Below are 27,316 nucleotides of genomic sequence, written 5' to 3' on the forward strand. Positions count from 1 at the left end.
TTAGTTTATGCTGAAAATATAAAAGAGATAAAATGAGGCTGCTCTGATTTAAGTGAGGGTGGAGGAGCCTGGTAAAATTAAGTAACATTTCATTTGTTGTGCCAGTGTAACTCTGTGGGGAAATAAAGGGTTGATTAAAATTCTTGGTCTGTTGTGTAATTATTTAGAGTGAATGCTTCTTACAGAAAAATGCGTTTCTCTTTGTAGTCCTCTTGCTTTATCCCTGATATATTTTAGTGCCCAGTTATTTTCTTCCTAAGCTTCAAAATATGCAAGTAGCTCTCAAGCTTTTCTTGTTTTTGTCTTTCGCTTGAGGTCAGGTACTTCTCATGGGTCCAAGCTGTTGGTGGCCTGATTGCATTTCTGCCTTGGAAACACGTTTATTAAGCCCCATCACAAAATTTAGGTCACCCTCATGGAGACTAAAGAGCTCATTCAAAAATTGTAGGTGGAGCTTCCCTAATGGCTCAGTGGTAAAGAATGCACCTGCCAATGCAGATGTGGGTTTGATCCTCGGTCCAGGAGGATCCCACACGCTGTGGGGCAACAAAGCCTGTGCTCCGCAATTGGTGAGCCATGCCCTAGAGCCTGGGAGCTGCAACTACGGAGCCCACGTGCCGCAACTACCGAAGCCCACTCACCTAGTGCCTATCGTTTGCAACAGGAGAAGCCACAGCGATGAGAAGCCTGCACATCACGACTAGAGAGCAGCTTCCACTTGCTTCAACAAGAGAAAAGCCCGTGCGGCAATGAAGAGCCAGCACAGACAAAAATAAATATGGAAAAATTTTAAAAAGTTACAGCTGATTAAGAAACACTTTGAACTGGGGAAAAATTGACAAGTGTATCAGATTTCTATTTATATCGATGAGGCAGAGTAGTCCAGGTGATGATGCCCTCCTCACTTGCTAGGTGGGGGAGAGGCCTGAGCAAAGGCATTGAAACCTATATAAACAGTGCTTTCTAGGGTTACACGCCCTAGGTGTACGGAATGCAGTTAATTATATTACTTTGGGAAAGAGCAAGGCATGTTCATGGACTGGTAAGGGACTTACCATGTGATGACTAGTTCACCGAAACAATTGTTTGAGAGTCCTTGTGTGTGTTTTCTCTATAGCTATCTCAAGAAGGCGAGCTGCTGGTACTCTATGATTTCTGCACAGCATTTTTGCTGTTTTTTTCTTTTCTTTCACTCCAGGTGCAGTTTCATTACTGGTCATAGTTCAGTGTATGTGTGTGGTGGCATTTGAGGGTGGGTGTATGTACCCATCCGTTGGCTGCCAGCCTTGCTGAGCTCACATATGGTCCTTATTTATGTGTTGCCAGGGAGAAATGCCTGCTGCCCCTCCAGTTGGCTTTGGAATCCAAGAATGTGAAGCTGGCTCAACATGCCTTGGCAGGGATACAGGTACAGTATACAATACAACTTGTTCTTACCCCAACAGGATGAGAGAAATTGACAGACCACCTTGGCACTGAAAGAGCAAATAGTTACCATTCTAGATTATAGCTATTTAAAGACCCTGGCAGAAATTGATTGAACTGTGTAATAATCAGAGAGGATAATGATTCTCTTTTCTAGACCAGCATTTCTCTGTGCATAGCGTTATCTTGCTGAGCATATATGTCAGACACTGATTCTTGGAGACTCCAATATTTTTTATGACACCTAACTTTTAGGAGAGTAAGGGACTCCAAGAGAGACACCTCAAGTTCTATACCAGCTCAGATCTTATATGCATCCAACATCTGTGGTTCTGTGTCATGAGCAATGATGGTAAGCCAGAATGATTTTGGTTTGTTTTCTAGTCTACAGTTAAGTTGGTGAATGTTTTGTTTCCAGAACGAGATTGGGAAGAAAAAAGAAATTTGGTCTAATCAGAAAAGTCAAATTGCACAAACACACTTCCTTCTCTGAGCGTTTGTTCATTCTGTTTTGCACCATATGTAGTAAGTCTAATTCCAAAGGTGCAGAGTTGTTGGCTATATAAATACATTGACTTTTTAAAAAGGATTTTTTAAATTGCAATAAGTTGCTTTATATGTTGTGTTAGTTTCTGCATACAATAAAGTAAATCAGTCATATGTACACATATATCCCCTCCCTCTTGGACTGCTCTCCACCCCAACCCCTCATTCCACGGCCCTCTGGGTCATCACAGAGCCCTGAGCTGAGCTTCCTGTGCTCATAGCAGCTTTCCACTAGCTATTTTACACATGGATAAAGATGTGGTAAACACACACAGTAGAATATTATTCAGCTACTAAAAGGAACAAAATGGGGTCATTCATAGAGATGTGGATGGACCTAGAGTCTGTCATACAGAGTGAAGTCAGCCAGAAAGAGAAAAGCAAACATCATATATCAATGCATATATGTAGAATCTAGAAAAATGGTACAGATAAACACCGACTTCTTAAGTGGTTTGGTGGCTGAGTGACAAGCACTGTGGAGTTCAAGCCTGCAGGGGATTCTTCCAGCATGGCCATGGATTGATAGCATTGTTGGGTGTCTTTTCACATTACTGTTTCGTAGTTTGCTCTTTAAGTTTAGAGAGGTCTCTAATACCTTTTCAGTGTCAGTAAGTGAGAAGGAGTAAGAAAATTATGACTGTTTTCCCCTTAGCAGATTAGAATTAGAGAATGTATATTTCAATATGCATTGACATTAGGAATTTGTAAACATTAAAAAAGTTAAACAGTCATTAAAAACTCTGCTTTTCTCCAAAGTAACTGTAAAAATGAATAGAAGTTTGTTACAACCTGCCACTTATGTTCTCTTTTCTCTAGTATTACAGAGATTTTCCATTTAGTGTTGTTTTTTGGGTTTTTTTAACCCTCAAACTCTGTAAGTTACAATCTCGTGTTTTCATGGGAACTTCACTGACATGGGGGGCTGGGCATCTTCTTCTCAGCATCCCTTGTAACCTCCCATTTGTATCTGACTCTACCACTCCATGGACTATACAGTCTATTGAATTCTCCAGGCCAGAATACTGGAGTGGGTAGCCTTTCCCTTCTCCAGGGGATCTTCCCAACCCAGGGATCGAACCCAGGTCTCCCACATTGCAGGCATATTTTTTTACCAGCTGAGCCACAAGGGAAGCCCAAGAATACTGGAGTGGGTACCCTATCCCTTCTCCAGCAGATCTTTCCAACCCAGGAATCGAACTGGGATCTCCTGAATTGCAGGCAGATTTTTTACCAACTGAGCTATCAGGGAAGCCCCTCCCCCATTAACTTTTAAGGCACTTTTTTTTTTAGAGTTTTTTAGTCTTTATTACTTTAAGTAAAAACAGGGTTTTGTATGTGAACTAACTCTGGGCTGCCCTGCATAGTCAAAAATTTCTTTTGAGTGGACACTTCAGAGAGATTGTGGGATCAGTCCCCAATCAGTGTAATAAAGCAGATATTACAATAGAGTGAGCCACATGGATTTTACATTTTCCCAGTGCATATAAAAGTTATGTTTATACCATGCTGTAGACTCTGAAGTGTGCAGTAGCATTATGTCTAAAAAAAATGTACATACCTTAACTAAAAACTACTTTCTTGATCAAATGCTAACATCTTCTGAGCCTTCAGCCAGCTATAGTAGTAACATCAAAGGGCACTGATTGCAGATCATTATAACAAATAGAGTAAAAATAAAAAAGTTTCCAATATTGCAAGAATTATCAAAATGTGACACAGAGACACTATGTGAGTAAATACTATTGGAAAAATGGTGCCAGTAGACTTAACTGACACACAGTTGCCACAGCCTTTCAGTTTATAAAGAAACATGATACTTGTGAAGGGCAGTAAAGCTAGGTGCCATAAAGTGATGTATAGCTGTATAGATGAATTCAGGAGTCCTAAGAAGAAGGTTTGAAATACGTGTTTTCTGGATCTGCAGTGACATTCAGCTAAAAGAGGGAGTCGTTACCCTGGATGAATCAGAATTCCAAAAATTCTTCATGGTTGCAACCCCATGCTCCATCGGACAAGGACAGATTTAATAGGGATAAATATAAAATCCGTCCTACTCTGGGGTCTCAAAGATCAATTGCCTCAGGACAGATTGGGGAAGAACAGCTTAATTGTAGCCCTTGAGAATGAGGTTTCTGCGTGAGTCAGCATAAAATGTGCTGTGACTTAAAACTAAGCTAATTTGATCTGAGAGTGTGATTAAACTTCTGTATTACTGCTTTTTGTTTGTTTGTTTTTTGGTTTGATTTTAAGCAGTAAACACACTTAATTGTCTCACACAACTAGAATTCTAGAGGTAAACAATTCCAGGTTGAAATAGGATGGCAATGGCCACCAAAGACTACATTTCTTTCACTCTTGCCATCTTTTTATTGTTATTATTTTTGAAAGACTATTTTAGTGCAGTGTTAGACTGACAGTAAAATTGAAAGAAGGGTGCAGAGATTTCCCACATACTCCCTCCCCCTACACATGCGTAGCCTTACCCATCATCACTCCCGGAACCATACTTTTTATAGAAAAAAACCCAGAGATGAGGCTACATTGGCACGTCCTAATCACCCAGAGTCCGTATGTTCGCCTTAGCACGCACCTTTGGGTGCTCCTGCTCATTGCTGTCAGACCACCCTTGAAGTGTTAAATTCACTGGAGGCCAGTTGAGGAGGAAAGTGTCTATGAAACTATGTTATGTGGAGAACGTTTGATGACACCCAAGGAGGTTTAGTGTGGAAAAGAAGAGATTTAGGTGGAGTTCATCACTGATCAGGTATTCTAGAAACGTAATCTGTGTGGCTCCAGGTATAACTAGGGTGTACAAGTTGTAGGCAAGGAGGGTTTGGTTCAATTCATAAAGAATTTGATGAAAAATGAGTTGTTTTCAAGTAGAGGAGAGCTGTCCTGTGAGATGTAATGCCTCCTGGGAAACCTCATGAAAATGACTGTCTTCTTGTTTAGGTTTTTGTGGGATTGATTTTCTGATGAAAATATATTAAGATTTGTAGATTTATGAATAATTCCTAGGTAAATGATAGCTCACATTAGGAAATACAAATATGAACAATCAAGCTGTGTATAAAACCTCCTTTCCTGTGACAAAGCTTCATTCAGAAAGGGCGTGTGCGAATGTGCCTGTTGTGAGGAGCTGGATTCCCCTTGGCACATTCATCCTCCATCCTCACCCACCAAACGACTTATTTGGCCACCACATTAGAATTTCACTTCATAAAATTTACAGTAAATTATCTAATAGCAGGAAAAACCCTTTGCCAAAAACCATTTACCAAAGGCATGATGCATTTTTCTTTTTAATGGCACAGAGCGGAAACTCCTTCCTAATGGCCTCCAGCTACATGCTTCCTGAGTAAGAAACATTATCTGTAGTACATACTAGGCTATAGCAGAATAAGACAGCAGGGGAAAGCCTGTCTGTGATCACTGTCTTGTGCCTCTTTGCAGAAGCTCCTGGCAGAAGAGAGGTTTGTATCCATGGAAACGGACTCTGATGAGAAGCAGCTGCTCAATCAGATCCTGAATGCTGTGAAAGTGACGCCTTCCCTCCACGAGGACCTGCAGGTGGAAGTGATGAAGGTGGGTTTGACGCACTCCCAGTTTGCGTCACTGTGATGGAAACAAATTGCTGACCCTCATTGTTATCTTAAAGATGCCTCTATGTGGTGGTCATTTGGGCTATATGATTATTATCCTTGCTTGCAGTCCCCAGAATAACCTTGATTGTTGAACAGAAATGACAACTAAGTAAAAAGGTTTACTTGGTTTACAGATTTCAATAAATCTGTAAGATTTTTGGCCTGAGCCTACATATCAAATGTTGTTAAATATATTTATGCCCTTTTGAGAGAATGTATAGGAAATAGATTTATGACCTTTTGAGAAAATGTACAGGAGTAGTTCCAGCTTGGGGTAGACCTGATCATTCTGGGCATTCTGCCTGCCTGTGTATGTTAAAACAAAGCAAAGACCTAATGACGTATATTAATGCTCTGTAGAATAGTCAGTTTAAGGAAAGGATGATCATCCTTTGAAGCCATATCAGAATCATATCTTTATTTCCATCCTCACATTCTGTGAACCTTATCTCTCTCATTCTAATTACCATCTCCCTTTGGGTGGTGGCATCTCTCTCTTCCCTTTTCCCTCTCCTTTGAGAGCCACCATAATTGGGAGCCTCTTATACAGACTCAAAGGTGTGTTGGATCCCATAAGTGAACAGTGAGTTGGGCAGAAAAGGATGGAAATCTCTAGCCTAGAATAACGCCTTGGTCAGAGTAGCACAGCTAGAACCCATGAGGTGGACACAACATCTGTCCATTTCTTCCCTAGAGGAGTATGTGCAGAGAAACGTGTAAGCATAGTTGGTGTCATATAATGGTTGATTTCTTCCTAGAAATGCAATGGTAGATTTTTGTCTTTGATAAGAGATATCAGTCTTTTACCTCTCAGTTTCTCCCTTGAGAAAGATCAGCTTCAATCATGGCATTGTCTTAATGTCCTGGGTCTCACCTTAGCCCTATTGGTGGGTAATTTAGTATAGTGATTCAGACTTTGAACCCAGCCTGTCTGGATTTGAATACTTAATTTCTAGTTGGACTTCCTTGAACAGATTCCTGAACCACTCTGTGCTTTGGTCTCCTCATCCGGAGAATGGGGGAAATAGTTCAATTCAGTCGTTCAGTCATGTCCGACTCTGCAGCCCCAAGGACTGCAGCACGCCAGGCTTCCCTGTCCATCACCAACTCCTGGAGCTTGCTCAAACTCATGTCCATTGAGTCGGTGATGCTCTCCAACCATCTCATCCTCTGTCATCTCCTTCTCCTCCTGTGTTCAATTTTTCCCAGCATCAGGGTCTTTTCCAATCAGTCAGTTCTTCACATCATGTGGCCAAAGTTTTGGAGTTTTAAGCTTCAGCATCAGTCCTTCCAATGAATGTTCAGGAATGATTTCCTTGAGGATGGACTGGTTGTATCTCCTTGCAGTCCAAGGGACTATCAAGAGTCTTCTCCAACACCACAGTTCAGAAGCATCAATTCTTTGGCACTGAGCTTTCTTTATAGTCCAGTTCTTATATCCATACCTGGCTACTGGAAAAACCATAGCTTTGACTAGACAGACCTTTGTCGGCAAAGTAATGTCTCTGCTTTTTAACATGCTGTCTAGCTTGGTCATAGCTTTTCTTCTAAAGAACAAGCGTCTTTTAATTTCATGGCTGCAGTCACCATCTGCAGTGATTTTGGAGCCCAAGAAAATAAAGTATCTCTCTGTTTCCATTGTTTCCCCGTCTATTTTCCATGAAGTGATGGGACTGGATGCCATGATCTTCATTTTTTGAATGTTGAGTTTTAATCCAACTTTGTCAGTCTCCTCTTTCACTTTCATCAAGAGGCTCTTTAGTTCCTCTTCACTTTCTTCCATAAGGGTGGTGTCATCTCTGTATCTGAGGTTATTGATATTTCACCCAGCAATCTTGATTCCAGCTTGTGCTTCATCCAACCCAAAATAAGCAGGGTAGATATATACAGCCTTGATATATACAGCCTTTCCTAATTTGGAACCAGTCTGTTTTTCCATATCCGGTTCTAACCATTGCTTCTTGACCTGCATACAGATTTCTCAGGAGGCAGGTTAGGTGGTCAGGTATTCCCATCTGTTTAAGAATTTTCCACAGTTTGTTGTGATCCACATAGTCAAAGGCTTTGGCATAATCCATAAAGCAGAAATAGATGTTTTTATGGAACCCTCTTGCTTTTTGATGATCCAGTGGATGTTGGCAATTTGATCTCTGGTTCCTCTGCCTTTTCTAAAGCCAGCTTGAACATCTGGAAGTTCATGGTTCACATACTGTTCAAGCATGGCTTGGAGAATTTTGAGCATTACTTTGCTAGCATGTGAGATGAGTGTAATTGTGTAGTACTTGGAACATTCTTTAGCATTGCCCTTCTTTGGGATTGGAATGAAAACTGACCTTTTCCAGTCCTGTGGTCACTGCTGAGTTTTCCAAATTTGCTGGCATATTGAGTGCAGCTCTTTCACGGCATCATCTTTTAGGATTTGAAATAGCTCAGCTGGAATTCCATCACCTCCACCTCCACAGCACCTTCATGGGGGGAAATAGTAGTCCCTACCTAATAGGAGCATTGTGAGGACTAAGTAAGTGATAGTTGTAAGGAATTTGGCACAGTATCTGGCCCAAAGCAAGTTCTTTAGAAGGGCTATTTGTTACTTCTATTCCTATTACTTCTGCCACAACTAACTGCTGCTGCAGAGTCATCATCTCAGTGGGTGGGTCTAGGAATATTCTTATGCTCAGTAAACAATGAGAATGTCTGAGCTACCTAATCTTTAAGATCTCATTGTCTTTAACTCTCTCTAATTCTGGAATGTGTGGTTTTGCCTTATCCTTTGACACATGTTGGGCTGCTGTGCCTTCCTAGGAACCCAAGAGTAACCATCTCTAGATTTGTTTGACTTCTCCACTACCTCTGTGCAACCACTGAGAGAGGCAAGGTCAGCAGCCATGTCCATCACTTTTACAACTTTCAAGTTGTCTGTTTATCCTTCTTCCACTAAAAGATCTCCAAATACTGAAGATTGAGCATTGATGTCACGCTAAGACACACCTCACAGATTTCATATTATTCTGAAAATTTTCCCAGGAGTATAGCTTTTCATGGAATATAGGAATTTGCATTAAAAATTAAAATGTGAAAGTACCTATTCTTCTAGGAACTGTGGAGGAGCAGGATGTTTAATGGTTATGTCAACAGAAACACCTGTTTTGAAAACATATTTGCTTTCTAATTCCAGCCCAGTGGTACCTTCTGCCAGCCTTGCTGAAGACAGGAATTGACACATGTTAGCTCTGTTGGAAACCCTGGAAAGCCAGTCTTTATGGACTTTCTAATGACACCATACTAGACAGTGGTACTTGTAGTTAATGTCTGGAAATAGATCAGACATTGTCAGAAAAGAGGAAAACAATCATCTGGGTTGCGATTCTTCACAATAAGGTTTCCGAAACTTTTGAAAAGAAGAGCGCCTTTGGTACATGCTTTTGTTTTTAGAAACTTTGTGAAAGTTGCTTAGTTGTGTTCAATTCTTTGCGACCCCATGGACTGCAGCCTGCCAGGCTCCTCTGTCCATAGAATTCTCCAGGCCAGAATACTGGAGTAGTTAGCCATTGCTTTTTTCAGGGGATCTTCCCAACCCAGGAATTAAACTCCAGATTCCCACATTGCAGGTGGATTCTTTACCAGCTGAGCCCCCAGAGAAGCCCCAAAATACTGGAGTGGGTAGCCTATCTTCTTCAGGGGATCTTCCTGACCCAGGGATCGAACTGGTGTCTCCTACATTGCAGTTGGATTCTTTACCAGCTGAGCTAATGTTTTAAAAACTTAAACATTAGAATTAGGAAAAATATATCAAGCTAGTTTTTTAGCATCAAATGAAACTTTGGAGAAGGTGGTCTCACTTTGAGAGCCCACAGGTGAGGGTTCCGTGATCATTTCTGATTTCTGAGATTTAAATTACTTATTTGGGTATAAAGACATATACAAATGATAGCATTTGGGGCTTAGAAATAAGTTTTATACCCTTTCTCCATGCATGAGGAATTTCTATACCAACTTCAGTCATCCTTAGATGTGAGCACCCTTCTGTCTTGTAATTCTGTAATGCTTGTCATGACCAAAGTAAAAACTTTAACACAAGGACTTGTTTTGCTAATATCATTACCACATGAAAATGCTTTTATCACCTTTTGTCCCCAAAGTAGAGACAGAGAGAAATAGAGAGAAATATTAATTGGATGAGTCCTCAGAGGGAATGACTGAATTCCATTACATATGGAGGATATATTAACTTATTCTTGGTGTTTCAGCATAACTCATCCTGACAGTCAATGATCTAAACTAGATATTTCTTATAAAAATTGTCTAATCATATTATAGAAATATATTTTAGGAAATCTTTTAAAATGTGATATGGTAGACCTTTACAAATAATGGTCTGAGTATGCTATTCAGGACAGGTAAAGCCACACCATGCAGTTTTTATTTCTTTCCAAACATGGCACAGTACATTTTTATGACAAGTCATAAGTCCTGTTTTTCAGGAAACTGTATCGTACATTTTACTCACATATTGCTATCTGCTAGTGTTTATAAACATAAGAAATTGAATCATGTCACATTCTTAGAAGTGTGCAGCAACTGTATTAAATTCCTGGGGAGAAAATAATATGGTTCCCTCTTTTAGAAACTTCCCTGAGATAAAACAGGAAGCAGCTAATAATGAAACCCAAGATTATGATGGTAATGTTCTCATTTAGAAAGAAGGCTCTAGACTTTCAGTTGGAGGGTTCAGAAATATCAATGATGCTTGCTTCTGACATTTAATAGGGATGACATTAGATCACTTTGTCTAGGAACTGTTCTGTTGAATACATGGTTATACTATCTAACAGAAGGGGGAGAAAAGACAACTTTTATTTATTGAAATGGCTGTGGAATCCAAATAAAAATTTTATCACTGAGCACATAGAGTGTCAGACCTGCAGATAATCAGGAAGAGGGTTTCTCTGAAGATGCATTACCTTTGAAAAGGATTAGTAGATGGCAGGGAGCCAGTTAACATTTAGGTTTAATACTTGTTTGCTTTGGTAACATTTTTCCTGTGGTGTGTGCCAGTTCCATAAATGCCATGCAGATTTCATAGGAGCCAGGTACAAAACTAATGACTTCTCTGACTAGAGCAATTAGGACTTCCCCCCCCCTACTTTCTGATGGATAATCATTAGTGAGGTTATTAACTGCACAGCTGGCTGAGTCTTCAGTGACTGGAGGAACTGTGGCTGGCTTTCTGTGTCTCTCCGCATGTTAGAGATGTGAGCTGCCTATGTGGGGAGGGCAAGCCGGCTGTGTCAGTAAGAAAGGATGTGATGCTGGATACTGAGCAAGCATTGGATGAAAGTTCTGTCATTAGATGTCTTCTGTGCGTCTTTAGATAACATAATTGAATATTGCTGAACTGCTTTACATTTTCAAAGGAGAAATGACAGGGGCCAATTTCTTAACATTTATTATGCATTAGACACTCTGATGAATACATTCACACTAGGTTCACACAGCTAGTGAAATGGCAGGAACGATATTCAAATTGTAATTCAGCCTAGGGCCAAACATGAGCTCTTGAACAGTGGGTTACCTTGTCTTCTGAGTTCATCCTGAAAGACAGGTGATTCCCAGTACTGTTCCCATTTTATAGATGATTGAACAGAAAAGGTAAATTACAGGCTAATAAGGGGCAAAGCTCAGAGTGGCTCAAAGTCCTGTGTTTTCTGTATCGTTCCATGACCATGTACTCCCTCACTAGTTTTGTGAGTTAGATTCAAATACAAAGGAAGAATCAAAGTCTCTTTCCCATCAAATTAGCTTATGACTCAGTATGTGTGGTCATAGAGTTGGGGGAATGGAGAGAGAGTATCATTTATCATTGAGGTGTTATATTTTATAAGAAAATCCAACCAGACCTCTACAGAAAATGTAAAGATGAGAGACTTGTGGAGGAGGCCCTCACTTTCTGTAGGGCTGGTGGACACGCTTCAGGATTTCCGTTTAGAACTCTGGTCTTACTGGGTACCACCATGGCAGTCAGCACCTTGGTCTTAGAGTAAGAAAGAGGCCAAATGGAAGGACCATTTCTAAATCTCCTTTCAATAATATTTTAATATCAGAGTCTTATATTTGGGCTGTTTACCCAAATGGTTAGTTTTGATAGCCCTGATTCTGGGCATTTGGTCTTCTAGAGTGCTTTATGGAAGGAATGATCATTAGTAAAGTTTGAGAGTGAAATGGTTGAATTGTCCTGACTTCTCATAAGCGAGGAGAAATTCCTTCTTAATCTAAAATTAGCAAGACACTCAAGATCTGCATCAGTCTCTAGGATGAATAAAAAAATCCGGTGTTTGGTATGTTTAAAATGTACGGTTATTGGAGATTAGCTATAGACTCACATAGTATTTCTGCACTTAATGCAAGAAAGTGTTTAAAACATGTGATTCTGTGAACTAAATGTTCTCAAGTAGCCTTCTCTCTTCCTGCTGCTAAAATCAAATGTTGATACTCTTTTGCCTTTGTGCATGTTTAGAGAAAACTCTTGTTTTCCTCCCTTGTTTCTTTACCCTTTGGCATGACTGCATTAAACAAGCAATAAAAATACGTGAAAAAGTCAGAAGCAAATGTTGACAATCTGTGTGATGTGATTTTCCATTAAATACTTTATGCATTATTTGTTTAGATGAAGATATTTTCACTCTATGAATTTCTCTTTTTTTTTTTTAAAGCAGGAACCACTGTTCTCTCTTTTTTTTTAAAGCAAGGACCATGCCCTTTCAATTTGAGAGCAGCTCTGCTAAGTATTTATAAAGTTTTCCCTGTGATTTTTGTTAAGGCAGGTATAAATGCAGAGACTTGCAGTATTTACTGTGGATATTCAAGAATAGGCAGTGGGGACCTCTGCCATTATTTTCAGCCATTTTTTCCGCAGATATTTGATTGCCTTCTGTCAGGCACTTGGCTTCCCTGATAGCTCAGTTGGTAAAGAATCTGCCTGCTATTCAGGAGACCCTGGTTGCTTCCTGGGTCAGGAAGATCCCCTGGAGAAAGGATAGGCTACCCACTCCAGTATTTTTGGGCCTCCCTTGTGGCTCAGCTGGTAAAGAATCTACCTGCAATGTGGGAGACCTGAGTTCAATCCCTGGGTTGGGAAGATCACCTGGAGAAGGGAACTGCTACCCACTCCAGTATTCTGGCCTGGAGAATTCCTTGGACTGTATGGTCCATGGGGTGGCAAAGAGTCGGACACGACTGAGCGACTTTCACTTTCACTGTCAGGTGTTTGCCAGGTATGGAAGATCCCACGGTAAAGAAACAAAAAGAATCTTTGTGTGAATGCTAGTGATAGAGATAGAAACCAAAGAAATAGATAAATACACATAAATTGTGATAAATGTAAGGAAAGACAAATTTAGAAAAGTGTATTCATCATAAGGCATGCTGGAATGCAAGTGAAGAGGACAGAGAAGGTGATCATTAAGAAATGACATTTAAGGGACTTCCCTGGCAGTCCACTGGCTAAGAATCTGCCTGGCAATTTAGGGGATGCAGATTCGATCCCTTGTGAGAGAACTTCAGATCCTACATGCCTTGGAGCATCTAAGCACTGGAAGCAAAAGATGACGCAGTGAAGATCTCACATGCCACAGCTAAGACCTGACGCAACCAAATAAGTAAATACTTTTTTTTTCTTAATCATATTTAACACAAGTAAGATCTAAAGCATGAGATCAGGCAGGTGAGAAGGATAGGGTTGGAAAAAGGGAAGGGAGAGAGAAGACTGTATTTGCTAGGATTCATTTCAGCTGAACCAAGGCAGGGATTTCTTTTTCTTTGCATTAGCTTAGCTCAGTATTGGCTGAACCCCATTATCAGAGATTCCTGTATCTTGGATTATGTTTCTCCAGCCTGTGGTCCACAAAGGCTCCCGGTTTCCAGCCAGAATGTCCACACTCCAGACAGCTGGCAGGAGGAAGGTGATGCAGGTCGCTTCTGCTTCTGTCCCATTGGCCAGGACTTGGTCATATGGCAGCAGTTGTAAGAAGCCTGGAAAGTGTAGTCTTTATTTTGGGCAGCCATGTGCCCAGAATGCTATTCTTGAAAAATATGGGGATAGTGTTGAGAGAGAACTGGCAGTCGGCCACCATCACTTATCACATGAGACTCATAGTCTGGCTTCTCTCCCCCAGTTAGAAGCAGCTGGTGCATCCTCCCGTCCACCACCTCCTGCTTTCTTCATCACACTTTCCTCAGAGGGAGGGGGTGATGATGCATTCAGAGAGGTGTGAGGTTAGCTAAGGCTGAGGACTACCTGTCGTGGCGTATTCAGGGAAACTGTGTTGTAATTTCTCCAACTAGTCAGTCCTAAACTCTTGACTCAGGCATAGTGGAAACTTTCACTAGTTAGTAAGTAAAAACTAATTACATACTGTTAGTGTTGTTTTTATCACTTTGGTGCCTAACAGAGCATCTGGCACACAGCTGACTAATTGCTTGCTAATTTAGTTATTGACTAATGGAGAGAGGGAAACACATGTGGTAGTTTTCAGTGGCCCACCGGGATAAATGACAAACAAAAGAAGCTAAAGCTGTGATTATGAATAATAATCTGAGTTCAAAGATGAGAAAGATCAACATGGATTCACACTTTAGAATCAAAGCTTCTCTTGTGGCTCCGCTGGTAAGGATTGCACCTGCAGTGTGGGAGACCTGGGTTCGATCCCTGGGTTGGGAAGATCCCCTGGAGAAGGGAAAGGCTACCCACTCCAGTATTCTGGCCTGAAGAATTCCATGGACTGTATAGTCCATGGAGTCGCAAAGAGTCAGACACGACTGAGCGACTTTCACTTTCAACCTCATACATCATCAGATCCTTCTTTTTATAGGTAAATTGAAGCTGTAGTATTCAGTTACTTGTCTGGGCTTAAGCAGTTGTTGGTAGCAGGATTGTTTTTTCAACCATTTGTGTTTTTTGGAAAGGCTTTTTAACAAGGCTGGGGAGTTGATCTGGCTTTTGGATGTCTAGTTTTGAATAGGTGGAGAAGACAACTTTGCAACCTTGTGTTTAACTGCAAGGCCAGTGTGAGTAACATGACTTCTGAAAAAGAGTGAAATATAACAAGATTAGAAATATCTTATTAGAGTAGATAGGAATTCATTGCGGAATCTGCAAGTGGCCAAGTGGATCTGAGAGAGTGACAGAATGGCTTGGTGTAACTGTCCTACGACACAATCACTGGAAGCTATTTTTTTAAACTTCTTGTTACCCTTTTTCAAAATATCTGGTAGCAGAATGGTAAGAGCATATCTTCTTGAGCTTGAATGCCTGGTGACCTTGGGCAAGTAATTCATCTGTGCCTCTATTTTCTTATCTACAAAATGCACATAAAGAAATGTATTGAATATGATGATGATGTTATAGTGCGTCTTAAATGAGTTATTATAAAAGAAGTTCCTGGAACACCCAGTGTATGGCATAGGGTCAGTATTAGCTTTCATTGTTGTTAACAGTTACTGGAAAAGAATATATGTAGCATGATAAGATGAACACCTCTGAACTCACTCAAATTCTGAACCAGAACTTTAGAAATAGCATTGCTTTATACATTTATTCTTATCTCTTTTCTTCCTCTTAGCCCCCTCCTATACAGTGTGTAATAATTTTCTTCTATAGTAAAGGAAAAGAAAAGAATAAAGGAAAGAAACCATATATATTTTTGATTCCTAAAAGAGGACTTCTTTATATTTACTACTGTTGAACTGGAACTTCTTGCTTAAAATAATTTTGTAAATTACTATACATCAGTTATCTACCTAGATATATTTAGGGTCCTAACCAGTAACCCTGACCTCACCGTCTACAGAAAACACCCCACCATTTATCTGTGCCAATGAGTTCTTGCTTTGTGCTACCAGGCAGAGTTCATATGTTTGTTTTATCTTAGTAGGCAGAGTTCATGTGATTTGGATATTCTAGAATTTTATAAATTATCAAACTTTTAACATATAGAGAATCAAGTTGTCTTTAGCCCTTTATAAGCTCTGTCTCAGGGCTTACTTGGTTTTGTCTATAAGGCTTGAGTATAAAATTATTAAAAGCCTCATATATATATGGGCAGACAATCCGAGATGAGGCACCCTTTCTGCAGAGACTGTTAGAGGAAAAGAGAAAAGGAGGTGTAAATGTGTTATCTGAAACACACTCATGAAATTCACTTCTTAAAAGTCTAGCTTTGCAGTGCTAAGAGGAAAGTTCATAGCAATACAGGCATACCTCAAGAAACAAGAAAAAAGTCAAATAAATAACCTAACTCTACAACTAATGCAACTAGAAAAGGAGGAATTGGAGAACCCCAGAGTTAGTAGAAGGAAAGAAATCTTAAAAATTAGGGCAGAAATAAATGCAAAAGAAACAAAAGAGACCATAGCAAAAATCAACAAAGCCAAAAGCTGGTTCTTTGAAAGGATAAATAAAATTGACAAACCATTAGCCAGACTCATCAAGAAGCAAAGAGAGAAAAATCAAATCAATAATATTAGAAATGAAAATGGAGAGATCACAATGGACAACACAGAAATACAAAGGATCATAAGAGACTACTATCAGCAGTTGTATGCCAATAAAATGGACAACGTGGAAGAAATGGACAAATTCTTAGAAAAGTACAATTTTCCAAAACTGAACCAGGAAGAAATAGAAAATCTTAACAGACCCATCACAAGCATGGAAATTGAAACTGTAATCAGAAATCTTCCAGCAAACAAAAGGCCAGGTCCAGACGGCTTCACAGCTGAATTCTACCAAAAATTTCGAGAAGAGCTAACACCTATTCTACTCAAACTCTTCCAGAAAATTGCAGAGGAAGGTAAACTTCAAAACTCATTCTATGAGGCCACCATCACCCTAATACCAAAACCTGACAAAGATGTCACAAAAAAAGAAAACTACAGGCCAATATCACTGATGAACATAGATGCAGAAATCCTCAACAAAATTCTAGCAATCAGAATCCAACAACACATTAAAAAGATCATACACCATGACCAAGTGGGCTTTATCCCAGGGATGCAAGGATTCTTCAATATCCACAAATCAATCAATGTAATTCACCACATTAACAAATTGAAAAATAAAAACCATATGATTATCTCAATAGATGCAGAGAAGGCCTTTGACAAAATTCAACATCCATTTATGATAAAAACTCTCCAGAAAGCAGGAATAGAAGGAACATACCTCAACATAATAAAAGCTATCTATGACAAACCCACAGCAAACATTATCCTCAATGGTGAAAAATTGAAAGCATTTCCCCTAAAGTCAGGAACAAGACAAGGGTGCCCACTTTCACCGCTACTATTCAACATAGTTCTGGAAGTTTTGGCCACAGCAATCAGAGCAGAAAAAGAAATAAAAGGAATCCAAATTGGAAAAGAAGAAGTAAAACTTTCACTGTTTGCAGATGACATGATCCTCTACACAGAAAACCCTAAAGACTCCACCAGAAAATTACTAGAGCTCATCAATGAATATAGTAAAGTTGCAGGATATAAAATCAACACACAGAAATCCCTTGCATTCCTATACACTAATAATGAGAAAGTAGAAAAAGAAATTAAGGAAACAATTCCATTCACCATTGCAACGAAAAGAATAAAATACTTAGGAATATATCTACCTAAAGAAACTAAAGACCTATATATAGAAAACTATAAAACACTGATGAAAGAAATCAAAGAGGACACTAATAGATGGAGGAATGTACCATGTTCATGGATCAGAAGAATCAATATAGTGAAAATGAGTATACTGCCCAAAGCAATTTACAAATTCAGTGCAATCCCTATCAAGCTACCAGCCACATTTTTCACAGAACTAGAACAAATAATTTCAAGATTTGTATGGAAATACAAAAACCTCGAATTGCCAAAGCAATCTTGAGAAAGAAGAATGGAACTGGAGGAATCAACTTGCCTGACTTCAGGCTCTACTACAAAGCCACAGTCATCAAGACAGTATGGTACTGGCACAAAGACAGACATATAGATCAATGGAACAAAATAGAAAGCCCAGAGATAAATCCACACACATATGGACACCTTATCTTTGACAAAGGAGGCAAGAATATACAATGGAGTAAAGACAATCTCTTTAACAAGTGGTGCTGGGAAAACTGGTCAACCACTTGTAAAAGAATGAAACTAGATCACTTTCTAACACCGCACACAAAAATAAACTCAAAATGGATTAAAGATCTAAATGTAAGATCAGAAACTATAAAACTCCTAGAGGAGAACATAGGCAAAACACTCTCAGACATAAATCACAGCAGGATCCTCTATGATCCACCTCCCAGAATTCTGGAAATAAAAGCAAAAATAAACAAATGGGATCTAATTAAAATTAAAAGCTTCTGCACAACAAAGGAAAATATAAGCAAGGTGAAAAGACAGCCATCTGAATGGGAGAAAATAATAGCAAATGAAGCAACTGACAAACAACTAATCTCAAAAATATACAAGCAACTTCTGCAGCTCAACTCCAGAAAAATAAACGACCCAATCAAAAAATGGGCCAAAGAACTAAATAGACATTTCTCCAAAGAAGACATACGGATGGCTAACAAACACATGAAAAGATGCTCAACATCACTCATTATTAGAGAAATGCAAATCAAAACCACAATGAGGTACCACTTCACACCAGTCAGAATGGCTGCGATCCAAAAATCTGCAAGCAATAAATGCTGGAGAGGGTGTGGAGAAAAGGGAACCCTCCTACACTGTTGGTGGGAATGCAAACTAGTACAGCCACTATGGAGAACAGTGTGGAGATTCCTTAAAAAATTGCAAATAGAACTACCTTATGACCCAGCAATCCCACTGCTGGGCATACACACTGAGGAAACCAGAATTGAAAGAGACACATGTACCCCAATGTTCATCGCAGCACTGTTTATAATAGCCAGGACATGGAAACAACCTAGATGTCCATCAGCAGATGAATGGATAAGAAAGCTGTGGTACATATACACAATGGAGTATTACTCAGCCGTTAAAAAGAATTCATTTGAATCAGTTCTGATGAGATGGATGAAACTGGAGCCAATTATACAGAGTGAAGTAAGCCAGAAAGAAAAACACCAATACAGTATACTAACACATATATATGGAATTTAGAAAGATGGCAGTGACGACCCTGTATGCAAGACAGCAAAAAAGACACAGATGTGTATAACGAACTTTTGGACTCAGAGGGAGAGGGAGAGGGTGGGATGATTTGGGAGAATGGCATTCTAACATGTATACTATCATGTAAGAATTGAATCGCCAGTCTATGTCTGACGCAGGATACAGCATGCTTGGGGCTGGTGCATGGGGATGACCCAGAGAGATGTTATGGGGAGGGAGGTGGGAGGGGGGTTCATGTTTGGGAATGCATGTAAGAATTAAAAATTATTGAAAAAAAAAAGTCTAGCTTTGGAATTAGGCCAAAATAAATTTGTTACAGTTAAACTAGAAAAAATAGTTCATTGGATTTTTAAATTTATTTCACTGTGAATATATTTTCATTACCAACAGTATATAAAACCTTATAGAACTGAAAGCAAAACCAAGACAAGGATTTATAAATCTGATAGAAGAAAGATAAAGATGTACACAGTTGACATAATTCAAGATAGTTGTGTGTGTTAACATGGGCTTCCCTTTTGGCTCAGACAGTAAGGAATCTGCCCGCAGTGTGGGAGACCCAGGTTTGATCCCTGAGTCGGGAAGAGCACCTGGAGTAGTAAATGGCAACCCACTCCAGTATTCTTGCCTGGAGAATTCCATGTGTGTGTTATAGCAGAAGAAAAGTTCAGTGGGAAAATTCAGAATGAGAACCCATATTCAGCTGAACAGATCAGCATTTCAAGGAAGGGATACTATTTGATTTGGACTTTGAAAGGTGCTTGGAGTTCTTATCAGTTATATTGGGAGAGTGGGCATTTTTGAAAAGAAAAGTCTTGGAGATGGAGAAACACAGGGTGGAAACTGGGATTAGTGAGGAATGAGTGGTGGATGAGTTTGAAAAGGAGGTTGAAGCAGATTCTAGAAGGCCTGGTTAGAGTAAGCAGCTGGTAGTCCACAGAAATTGGAGAGTATTCAGAGTAAGCAGGAGATTGACATGTTCAGAGGTGTTAGATATTGAAGGTGGGGGCAAGGGGAAGGGGTTTTGCAGGATGCTCGGAGAATAGGCAGAGCCAAGTCAGAGGCGCTAGTGAGGTGGTACAGTTACCTAATGACTATCAGCAGTGTAGCTGGTGAGTTGGTGAAAAGGGCAGAATCCAAGATGATTACAAGACTAGGAGCCTGAGTTTCTGGCTGAATGATAGGTTTTAAGGAGCTAACTTAGGAAGGAGATGGTGAGTTCATATTGTCAGATATCAAAGAATTGTAATATTTTAAAAGAATAAATACAAGGAGTTTCACTTTACAGGCTTTCCAAAATAGAAAACATTCAGTGTAGATCTCATCACTGTGACTGACTTTTTGTATATTCACTTCTAATCATATCTATTTGTATGTTTACAGTTATATTCATTGTGTATGTAGGATTTTATTTCTTGCTTTTCACTTTAGATTATAAGCATTTCCCACATGGCTATATTTATCCCCTCACAGATAATTTTAATGGTTGCATAATTAAGAATTTCAGAGCAGGAAGAAGTGTTAGCTATTTACCATATTAGAGGCTTAGTGTACGTGATGTGATTTTTGTGAAACTGCATATATTCATTGCTGATGTTTACAAGCTGAAGTTAAGGTTTGAAACTTGGGAGAAATCTTGGCTCTAAAAATATATTTGTGAGACTTCTGTTGTTCAGTTGCTAAGTCATGTCTGACTCTTTGCAACCCAGGGCACTTCAGGCTTCCCTGTCCTTAACTATCTCCCGGAGTTTGCTCATATTCATGTCCTTTGAGTCAGTGATACTGTCTACCTATCTCATCCTCTGCTGCCCTCTACTTCTTTTGTCTTCAATCTTTCCCAGCCTCAGGGTCTTTTCCAGTGAGTCAGCTCTTCGCATCAGATGGCCAAAGTATTGAAGATTCAGCAGCAGTCCTTCCAGTGAATATTCAGGGTTGATTTCCTTTAGGATTGACTGCTTTGATCTCTCCTTGCTGACCAAAGGACTCTCAAGACTCTTCTCCAGCAATACAGTTTGAAAGCATCAGTTATTTCGTGCTCAGCTTTCTTTATGGTCCAACTCTCACATCCATACATGACTATCGGAAAAACCATAACTTTGACTCGATGGACCTTTGGCATCAAAGTGATGTCTTTGCTTTTTAATACACTCTCTAGGTTTGTCATAGCTTTGCTTCCAAGAAGCAAGCTAAGAGTTATGTGTTTGCCAAGGAAGAGAGTTTAGAAGAGAAGATAAGAATAAGAATGGTTTGATTATTTGTTCAAGCAAATTAGCTAAGTTCATCATAATTTAATATTTACATGTGGATATCACTGGTATAGTATGTTCTAGAAAGAGGTGCAAAGGGCCCATCTGATGTATATAATGAATATTAAACTTGTGGCAACAAATAAAGACCAAAAAGAACCCAAGACTGATCATAAACCAATTAGTAGTTTGCAGTGTTTTCCAAACTGGGAAGTCATGAGCTCTAGAAAAATCCGTTGACTAAAAAAAGACAAAAACTCTCAGAATAGCTATTTGCCAGAATTGGGATAAATTGAGCCAGAAAGTGATTGACCAAAATGTTCATTCAGGATTTTCCATAAGATGGTGCAGAAAAACCCAAATGAACATTTTGGCCAACCCAAAAAATCAATTTAAGTTGTAAGTGGTAGAATTTCCACACACTAAAATAATTTGATCATTGTCTTTGGATCAAAATAAAGATTGGGTTTGCTGTGCACCTAAAACATTGTGTAAGTCAACTACACTTAAATTAAAAATATATCTATATATAGATATATAGATAAAACCTTTAGAAAAGTGAGAAAAAAAAGATTGGGGTTGTGACTCAACTCCTCCATTGTTCTCTTCAATCCAGGATCTCTGAAGCCCAGTGAAGGCTTAGTGGCTCACCCTAGGTCCTCTCTGAAAGTTCTGCATTCTAGATCTGAGGCTTTTGGAGCAGACTGATGTAGAAATTCTCAGTTGTATCCACAAGGCATGGGTATCAGTGACCTAAGAGTGGTTCCCAACAGGGGAGCATTTTGTCTCCTAGGGAAGGTTTGACCATGTCTGGAGACATTTTTGGTTGTCACAGTTAGGGAAGAGAGAGTCACTGCCATCTAGAGAGTGGGGGCCAGTGATGCTGCTAAACAGCCACCAATACACAGGACAGTCCCAAAATGTCAATAGTGCTGAGGTTGAGCAAATTTGATCAAGATAAGAAAAAAAATGCATATCTTTGACATCCACATTTTAAATTTAGATGATAAGATGTCCTCTAAAATTCTCTGTTGACTGTTGTGGCACCTGACCCCGTGCTCTCTAAAGACGTGTATTCTGCATTCTGCTGTCTGCAGAAGACTGAGCCTGCTTTGTTGTTTGTACTTGGACTGTAAGGAAAAAAAAATGTGTTTCTATTCACGTCTGGGGTACACTTCCAGCAGTTCATACTCATCAGGCTACATTCCTAGGAGGTGGACAAGCCCTACACCCAAGAGACAGGCGTTTGATGTGAGTTTTCTGTCCTTATCACTGAATTTTCCACCTTTGTTTTTGCTGAATTTGACAGAGGAGAAAAAAGAACTGGGCTGTTTCTCAAGAAAAGGAATTATGCAAATATGTTTAAGTGTATGAATTTTTAAGCCAATATACATGAGAGTCCAGAAGGCAATGTACATTAAGTAACACAGCTAAATTTTCAGCCAGAACCAGAGCTGGGGTTTGAAATGTGCCTGGCATCAAGGGTTTCCAGAGTTCTCTCCAAGCAAGGGAAGGATAAGGCCTCTGTGGGCTGCACTCAAATTCTGAGTTACTTTTTTGAGCTACAGTAGGTTACTTGGTTTGACTTATAAATAATATCTGATATTTGGAAAAGTGAAACTACCATCACCTCAAAGTATGTATGTATAAATTAAGTACTTTATGTATATTTAATGGCTTGAGAAAGAGGGAAAGAGGGTTCCTTGTTCATTCAGCATGCCTCCCTCTTCCAGCTGTGCCTTAGTAGGTTGACTCTCCCAAATAAACTCACTTCTAGATGGTCTCCTTGTCTTCCTCCCTGTGTTTTTCATTCCTTAATTAATATGCGTTGTTGTTGTTCAGTTGCTAAGTCATGTCCGATTCTTGGCAACCTCATGGACTGCAGGATGGCCAGGCTTCCCTGTCCTTTACTATCTCCTGGAGTTTGCTCAAACTCATGTCCATTGAGTCAATGATGCTATCCAACCAACCATCTCATCCTCTGTTGCTCTCTTCTCCTCTTGCCCTCGATCTTTCTCAGCATCAGAGTCCTTTGTAATGAGTCAGCTCTTCACATCAGGTGGCCAAAGTACTGGAGCTTCAGCATCAGTCCTTCCAATGAATATTCAGGACTGATTTCCTTTAGGATTGATTGGTTCGATTTCCTTGCTGTCCAAGGGGCTCTCACAACAGTTCAAAAGTGTCAGTTCTTCGGTGCTCAGCCTTCTTTATGGTCCAGCTCTCACAATCATACATGACTACTGGAAAAACTGTAGCTTTGACTATTCTGACCTCAGCAAAGTGATGTCTCTGCTTTTTAATACATTGTCTAGATTTGTCATAGCTTTTCTTCCAAGAAGCAAGTGTCTTTTAATTTCATGGTTGCCGTCACTGTCAGCAGTGATTTTGGAGCCCAAGAAAATAAAATCTGCCACTATTTCCATTTGCTTCCCATCTGTTTGCCATGAAGTAATGGGACTGGAGGCCATGATCTTAGTTTTTGAGTGTTGAGTTTTAAGCCAGCTTTTTCACTATCCTCTTTCTTCTTCATCAAGAGGCTCTTTAGTTTCTCTTCGCTTTCTGCCATAAGGGTGTATCTTCTGCATATCTGAGGTTGTTGATTACAACATATTAAATTTAGAGTTCCGTTAAAGATGAGTATAGCATTACAAATGTACTATATTGTTAGACCCTGATAACACTCTTCACAATACGGTGTATTTTCTCAGTCATAACAACTCTTCACAATTTATTGTAATCCCTTATTTTGTTACTGTCTTCAAAACCCGATGTTAGCTTTATGGAGCTCAGGGATCATCAAGACATCTTTTTAAAATTTCCTCCTGTGCACCCAATACCTAATACTGTATCTGACCATTAATGCATCACACCTCAGTGAGTATTTATGTAATAAAAGAATGGCAGCCCAAGAAATGCAGCCCAAGGTAGAGGTGAAGTGGCATGCAGTTGCTGTCCAGTAACTTTAAGAATCATTTCTTTACTCCTGCGTCCCCTGGAAATGGTCCTGTAGAGGACTTATATACAACTTTAACAGAAATGAGCTCTTGGACCCAGAAATGGTACATGTTACCAGTTACTGTGTTGAATGCAAAAAAAAAAAAAATTTCTCAGAGCAGAGAGTGACAGATGTTCTATAAGTCTCATCAGAGATGTCCTTTAGTTTGTAGCAGTGATTTTCCCCCTGCCCTGCCTGAAGGTCCTGCCAAATAGCTGGACATCCTGAATGGGGGCTTCCTAAATTCTCATTACTCTAGCCAGATCATCTGAAACTCTAGTATCATTACCTATGTGGTTGCACAAGCTGTCACAGTCGCACCACCTGGATTTTGCCAGTCACACCACCTGGATCTGACGTTTGGATTCTCAGAACAATTTCCTTTTGTGCTGCCAAGCTGTCTTATCACACTCTCAACACATTTTACAGTAATGTGTACGCATTTGCAAGTCCCACTGAAATTCTGTGAGGTTGATTACTCCTGTGGACAATGCACAGGAGGGACTGAGCTTAAACTGGAACTCACCACACCTCCCAGAGCCCTACATGGTGCTGTAAACATGGTGGGCATCAGAAAGTTAGACCTCACTACTAAGACGCTTGTATTAGTCGGAGTTGCAGAGGGCATGCAGATTTTAGGTGGTGTATCCAAACTTCTCCAGATCTACCCATTCTGGGATGACCGTATCTGTAATGTTTTATGTGATGGATTTTTGAACAAGGTTTATCTTCTCTAAAGCATGTCACTTTATTAGTATCTAATATAAAGCTTTATGAAATATAGGGGAATATGAGAGATTTCAACCAGATTGACTAGAATTAGAAGAGAATCAATGGGCAGAACAGTGATTGGATGGCACCCAGATTTCATGTATGAGTGACCATTGCTTTCTATTTGTGAATTCCCTGCATTCCTTCAACAAATGCACTCCAGTTAATTCATTGCCATTGGAATGACTAGGATCTGTCTTTAATTCATCTATGTCATATTGTCTGCTTTATCACCCTGATTTCCAGTTTCCCTCAGTACATCTAGTTTTAGTTGTGATTTGTTGCCCTGACCAGCCCTACAATAATATGTGCAAAACACTTAAAAGGGGCATTTAAGTTGATGTGTAATAAGGTTCCTGCTCTCCTTTTTAGCATCATCTCCAGCCTCTGTCTTCACACCTCATTCCTTTATTCTCACCGTTTCCTTTGCTTGGTACATCTGTCCCTCCCTCTTCTCTCCTGCGTCAGTGCTTTGCTCACGTTATCTCATCTGTGATTCTGTTCTCCAAAACTGAGATGTCTTGTAACCTTCAAAACTATTATATACCTCATGGTTGCAGTAGCGCTTACTAAGTCAGCCATGAAGGATAATTGTACAAGCATTCATTTGCCCAGTAGGTTGTGAGGTTTTTTTTAATGGTAGAAATGGTGTTTGCTTTGTATTTGTGACCCCACAGCAATTAGAACCTTGGCGAATATTCCTTGAATTGATTTGGGACCTGAAAGAGAAAACACTATGGAGAGAGTGATTTGGGACCTGAAAGAGAAAACACTAAGGAGAGAGGAAGTGGAGCTGGATCAGACGATGAGGGCTTTGGACCATAGGAATGGGGGCAGTGATATACAATAGGAAAGATTTATGATTTTGAATGTGGATGATCTAATTTTTTTTCACTTAAAATGTATGTAATTTACATTGAAATGGCTGCCATGAGTTCCATCAAATGGAGACTTGTTTATTAATCCCTATGAGAAAACATCCTGGAGATACATATATTGAATGTACTCTTTTTTAAAAAAAAAAAGTCATTTAACTAATTTTTCCTCTAAATATTCTTATGAGGTAGGATGGGAATTTTAAAGATAAAGAGCTAGAGGACGTAGGCAAAGTCGCAGCAATTGAATATTAAATTACATGCCACAATCATGCTACTAAAACACTTATGTTTTAACCCTGACCTCACGGCCCCTGCTCTGTCATGATCACAATCACAAGGCAGTATGAGCCTGATGGGAAAAATTTAATCTTGATGATTAGGTGCCCTTGGGAGGGAATTAATCCAGGGGTTTCCTGATCAGAGGCGCATACCTGTGATCTTGTACTTGTCATCATTATCAATCCACTTCTCTCTCTGTTCCTCATGTGGCTACATCTCCAGATTCTTGTCACTCGTGCCCAGGGCTTACAATAAATCAGCTTCTCATTCTCCTTTCCAGTCTTGTCTTTTTTCTCCAGGGTTTCTATGCACGTTTTTATTTGAAGAATTGTTTCTTGTACATAGTAGCCATTCCGTTATTGTTTTTTAATTATTGGGATTTTTATTACCCTCTGTAAGGATCTTTCCCTTTTTGTGGAAGGTTTCCCCCGCCTGCTTTCTGCATCCCCTTGGCTTCTTTATGGAGGCAGTACCAGCAAGCTCAACTGCAAGATACCGCCTATCACTCAAGTTCCTGCTGTTCATGATAATGTAGTCAATATGCTTTAATGACCCTGTGAGGAATGTATTTTTAACGGAACTGCCCTCAATATTTAGGTGCTCCTGTTTGCCTTGAGGCCAACGTGCTCAGAATATGAATCTAAGCTACTTACCCTTTCATTATGCAATGGAAGGCAGACAGTTTAAATTAATTTGCTGTTGCCCTAAATTTCCTACACCCGGTCTGTGTTTGAATCCAGTCAATTAGTGCTTGCAGGCATTGGGTTTCTCCACGGATCATTTTCAACAAGTCACTTCTGTCTGCTGCGCCATCCTTGCTAGACACTGGAGCTCTTTACGTCTCTTGTCTTTATATGTCACGGGGGGCCAGGGGCACCATCAGCCCTGGAGTTAAAACCTCCTCTGCTTCCAGCAAAGCAGGCTGCATGAGCTTAAGGAGCCAGCTTCATTAATGTGCTTCACTTTCATTATTTTTCTTGTTTTTAGTTTTTGTGTAGAATTCAGTGAGTCTTTGGTGTTTAGTGGCCAGACATTAGGTGTGAAGAGCCTTTTTTCAAAGATCTTTTGAACAGGATCAGCCTTGGCTGGGTGCTGAGGTCCTCAGCTTTCTTCAGACTGTTGCAAAGAGCCTCCCTCTACACTTGCTGGCTTCCCTATAGTAGAGAGAGTCCAGTCTCCTTGTTCACCTGATAAGCTTGATTAGCAAATAGGCCAACTCAGTGAACTTCCTGAAGATCTTACCATAGACTCTGCTCCCACTTCCTCCAGCCACTGTTGTAAAAAGCAGCACCTGCTCACAGAAAACTGGGTTGATTTTTGAAAACTTCTTTCCAGATCTACCCTTGTGCACCTTGT

At 39.8% G+C, this 27,316-nt stretch overlaps 1 protein-coding gene across 1 annotated transcript in view; it reads left to right on the forward strand.

Moving 5' to 3' along the window:
* ARFGEF3 (ARFGEF family member 3) overlaps window positions 1–27,316 on the forward strand; it is a 177,976-nt gene that overhangs the window by 45,269 nt on the left and 105,391 nt on the right. The window contains exons 3-4 of the mRNA XM_069598510.1: window positions 1,327–1,408; window positions 5,428–5,559. Coding sequence (XP_069454611.1) covers window positions 1,327–1,408; window positions 5,428–5,559 — 214 coding nt within the window. The remainder of the gene's footprint in view (window positions 1–1,326; window positions 1,409–5,427; window positions 5,560–27,316) is intronic.

This window comes from Ovis canadensis, chromosome 8, assembly GCF_042477335.2.
Source record: "Ovis canadensis isolate MfBH-ARS-UI-01 breed Bighorn chromosome 8, ARS-UI_OviCan_v2, whole genome shotgun sequence".
Classification (NCBI taxonomy): Eukaryota; Metazoa; Chordata; class Mammalia; order Artiodactyla; family Bovidae; genus Ovis; species Ovis canadensis.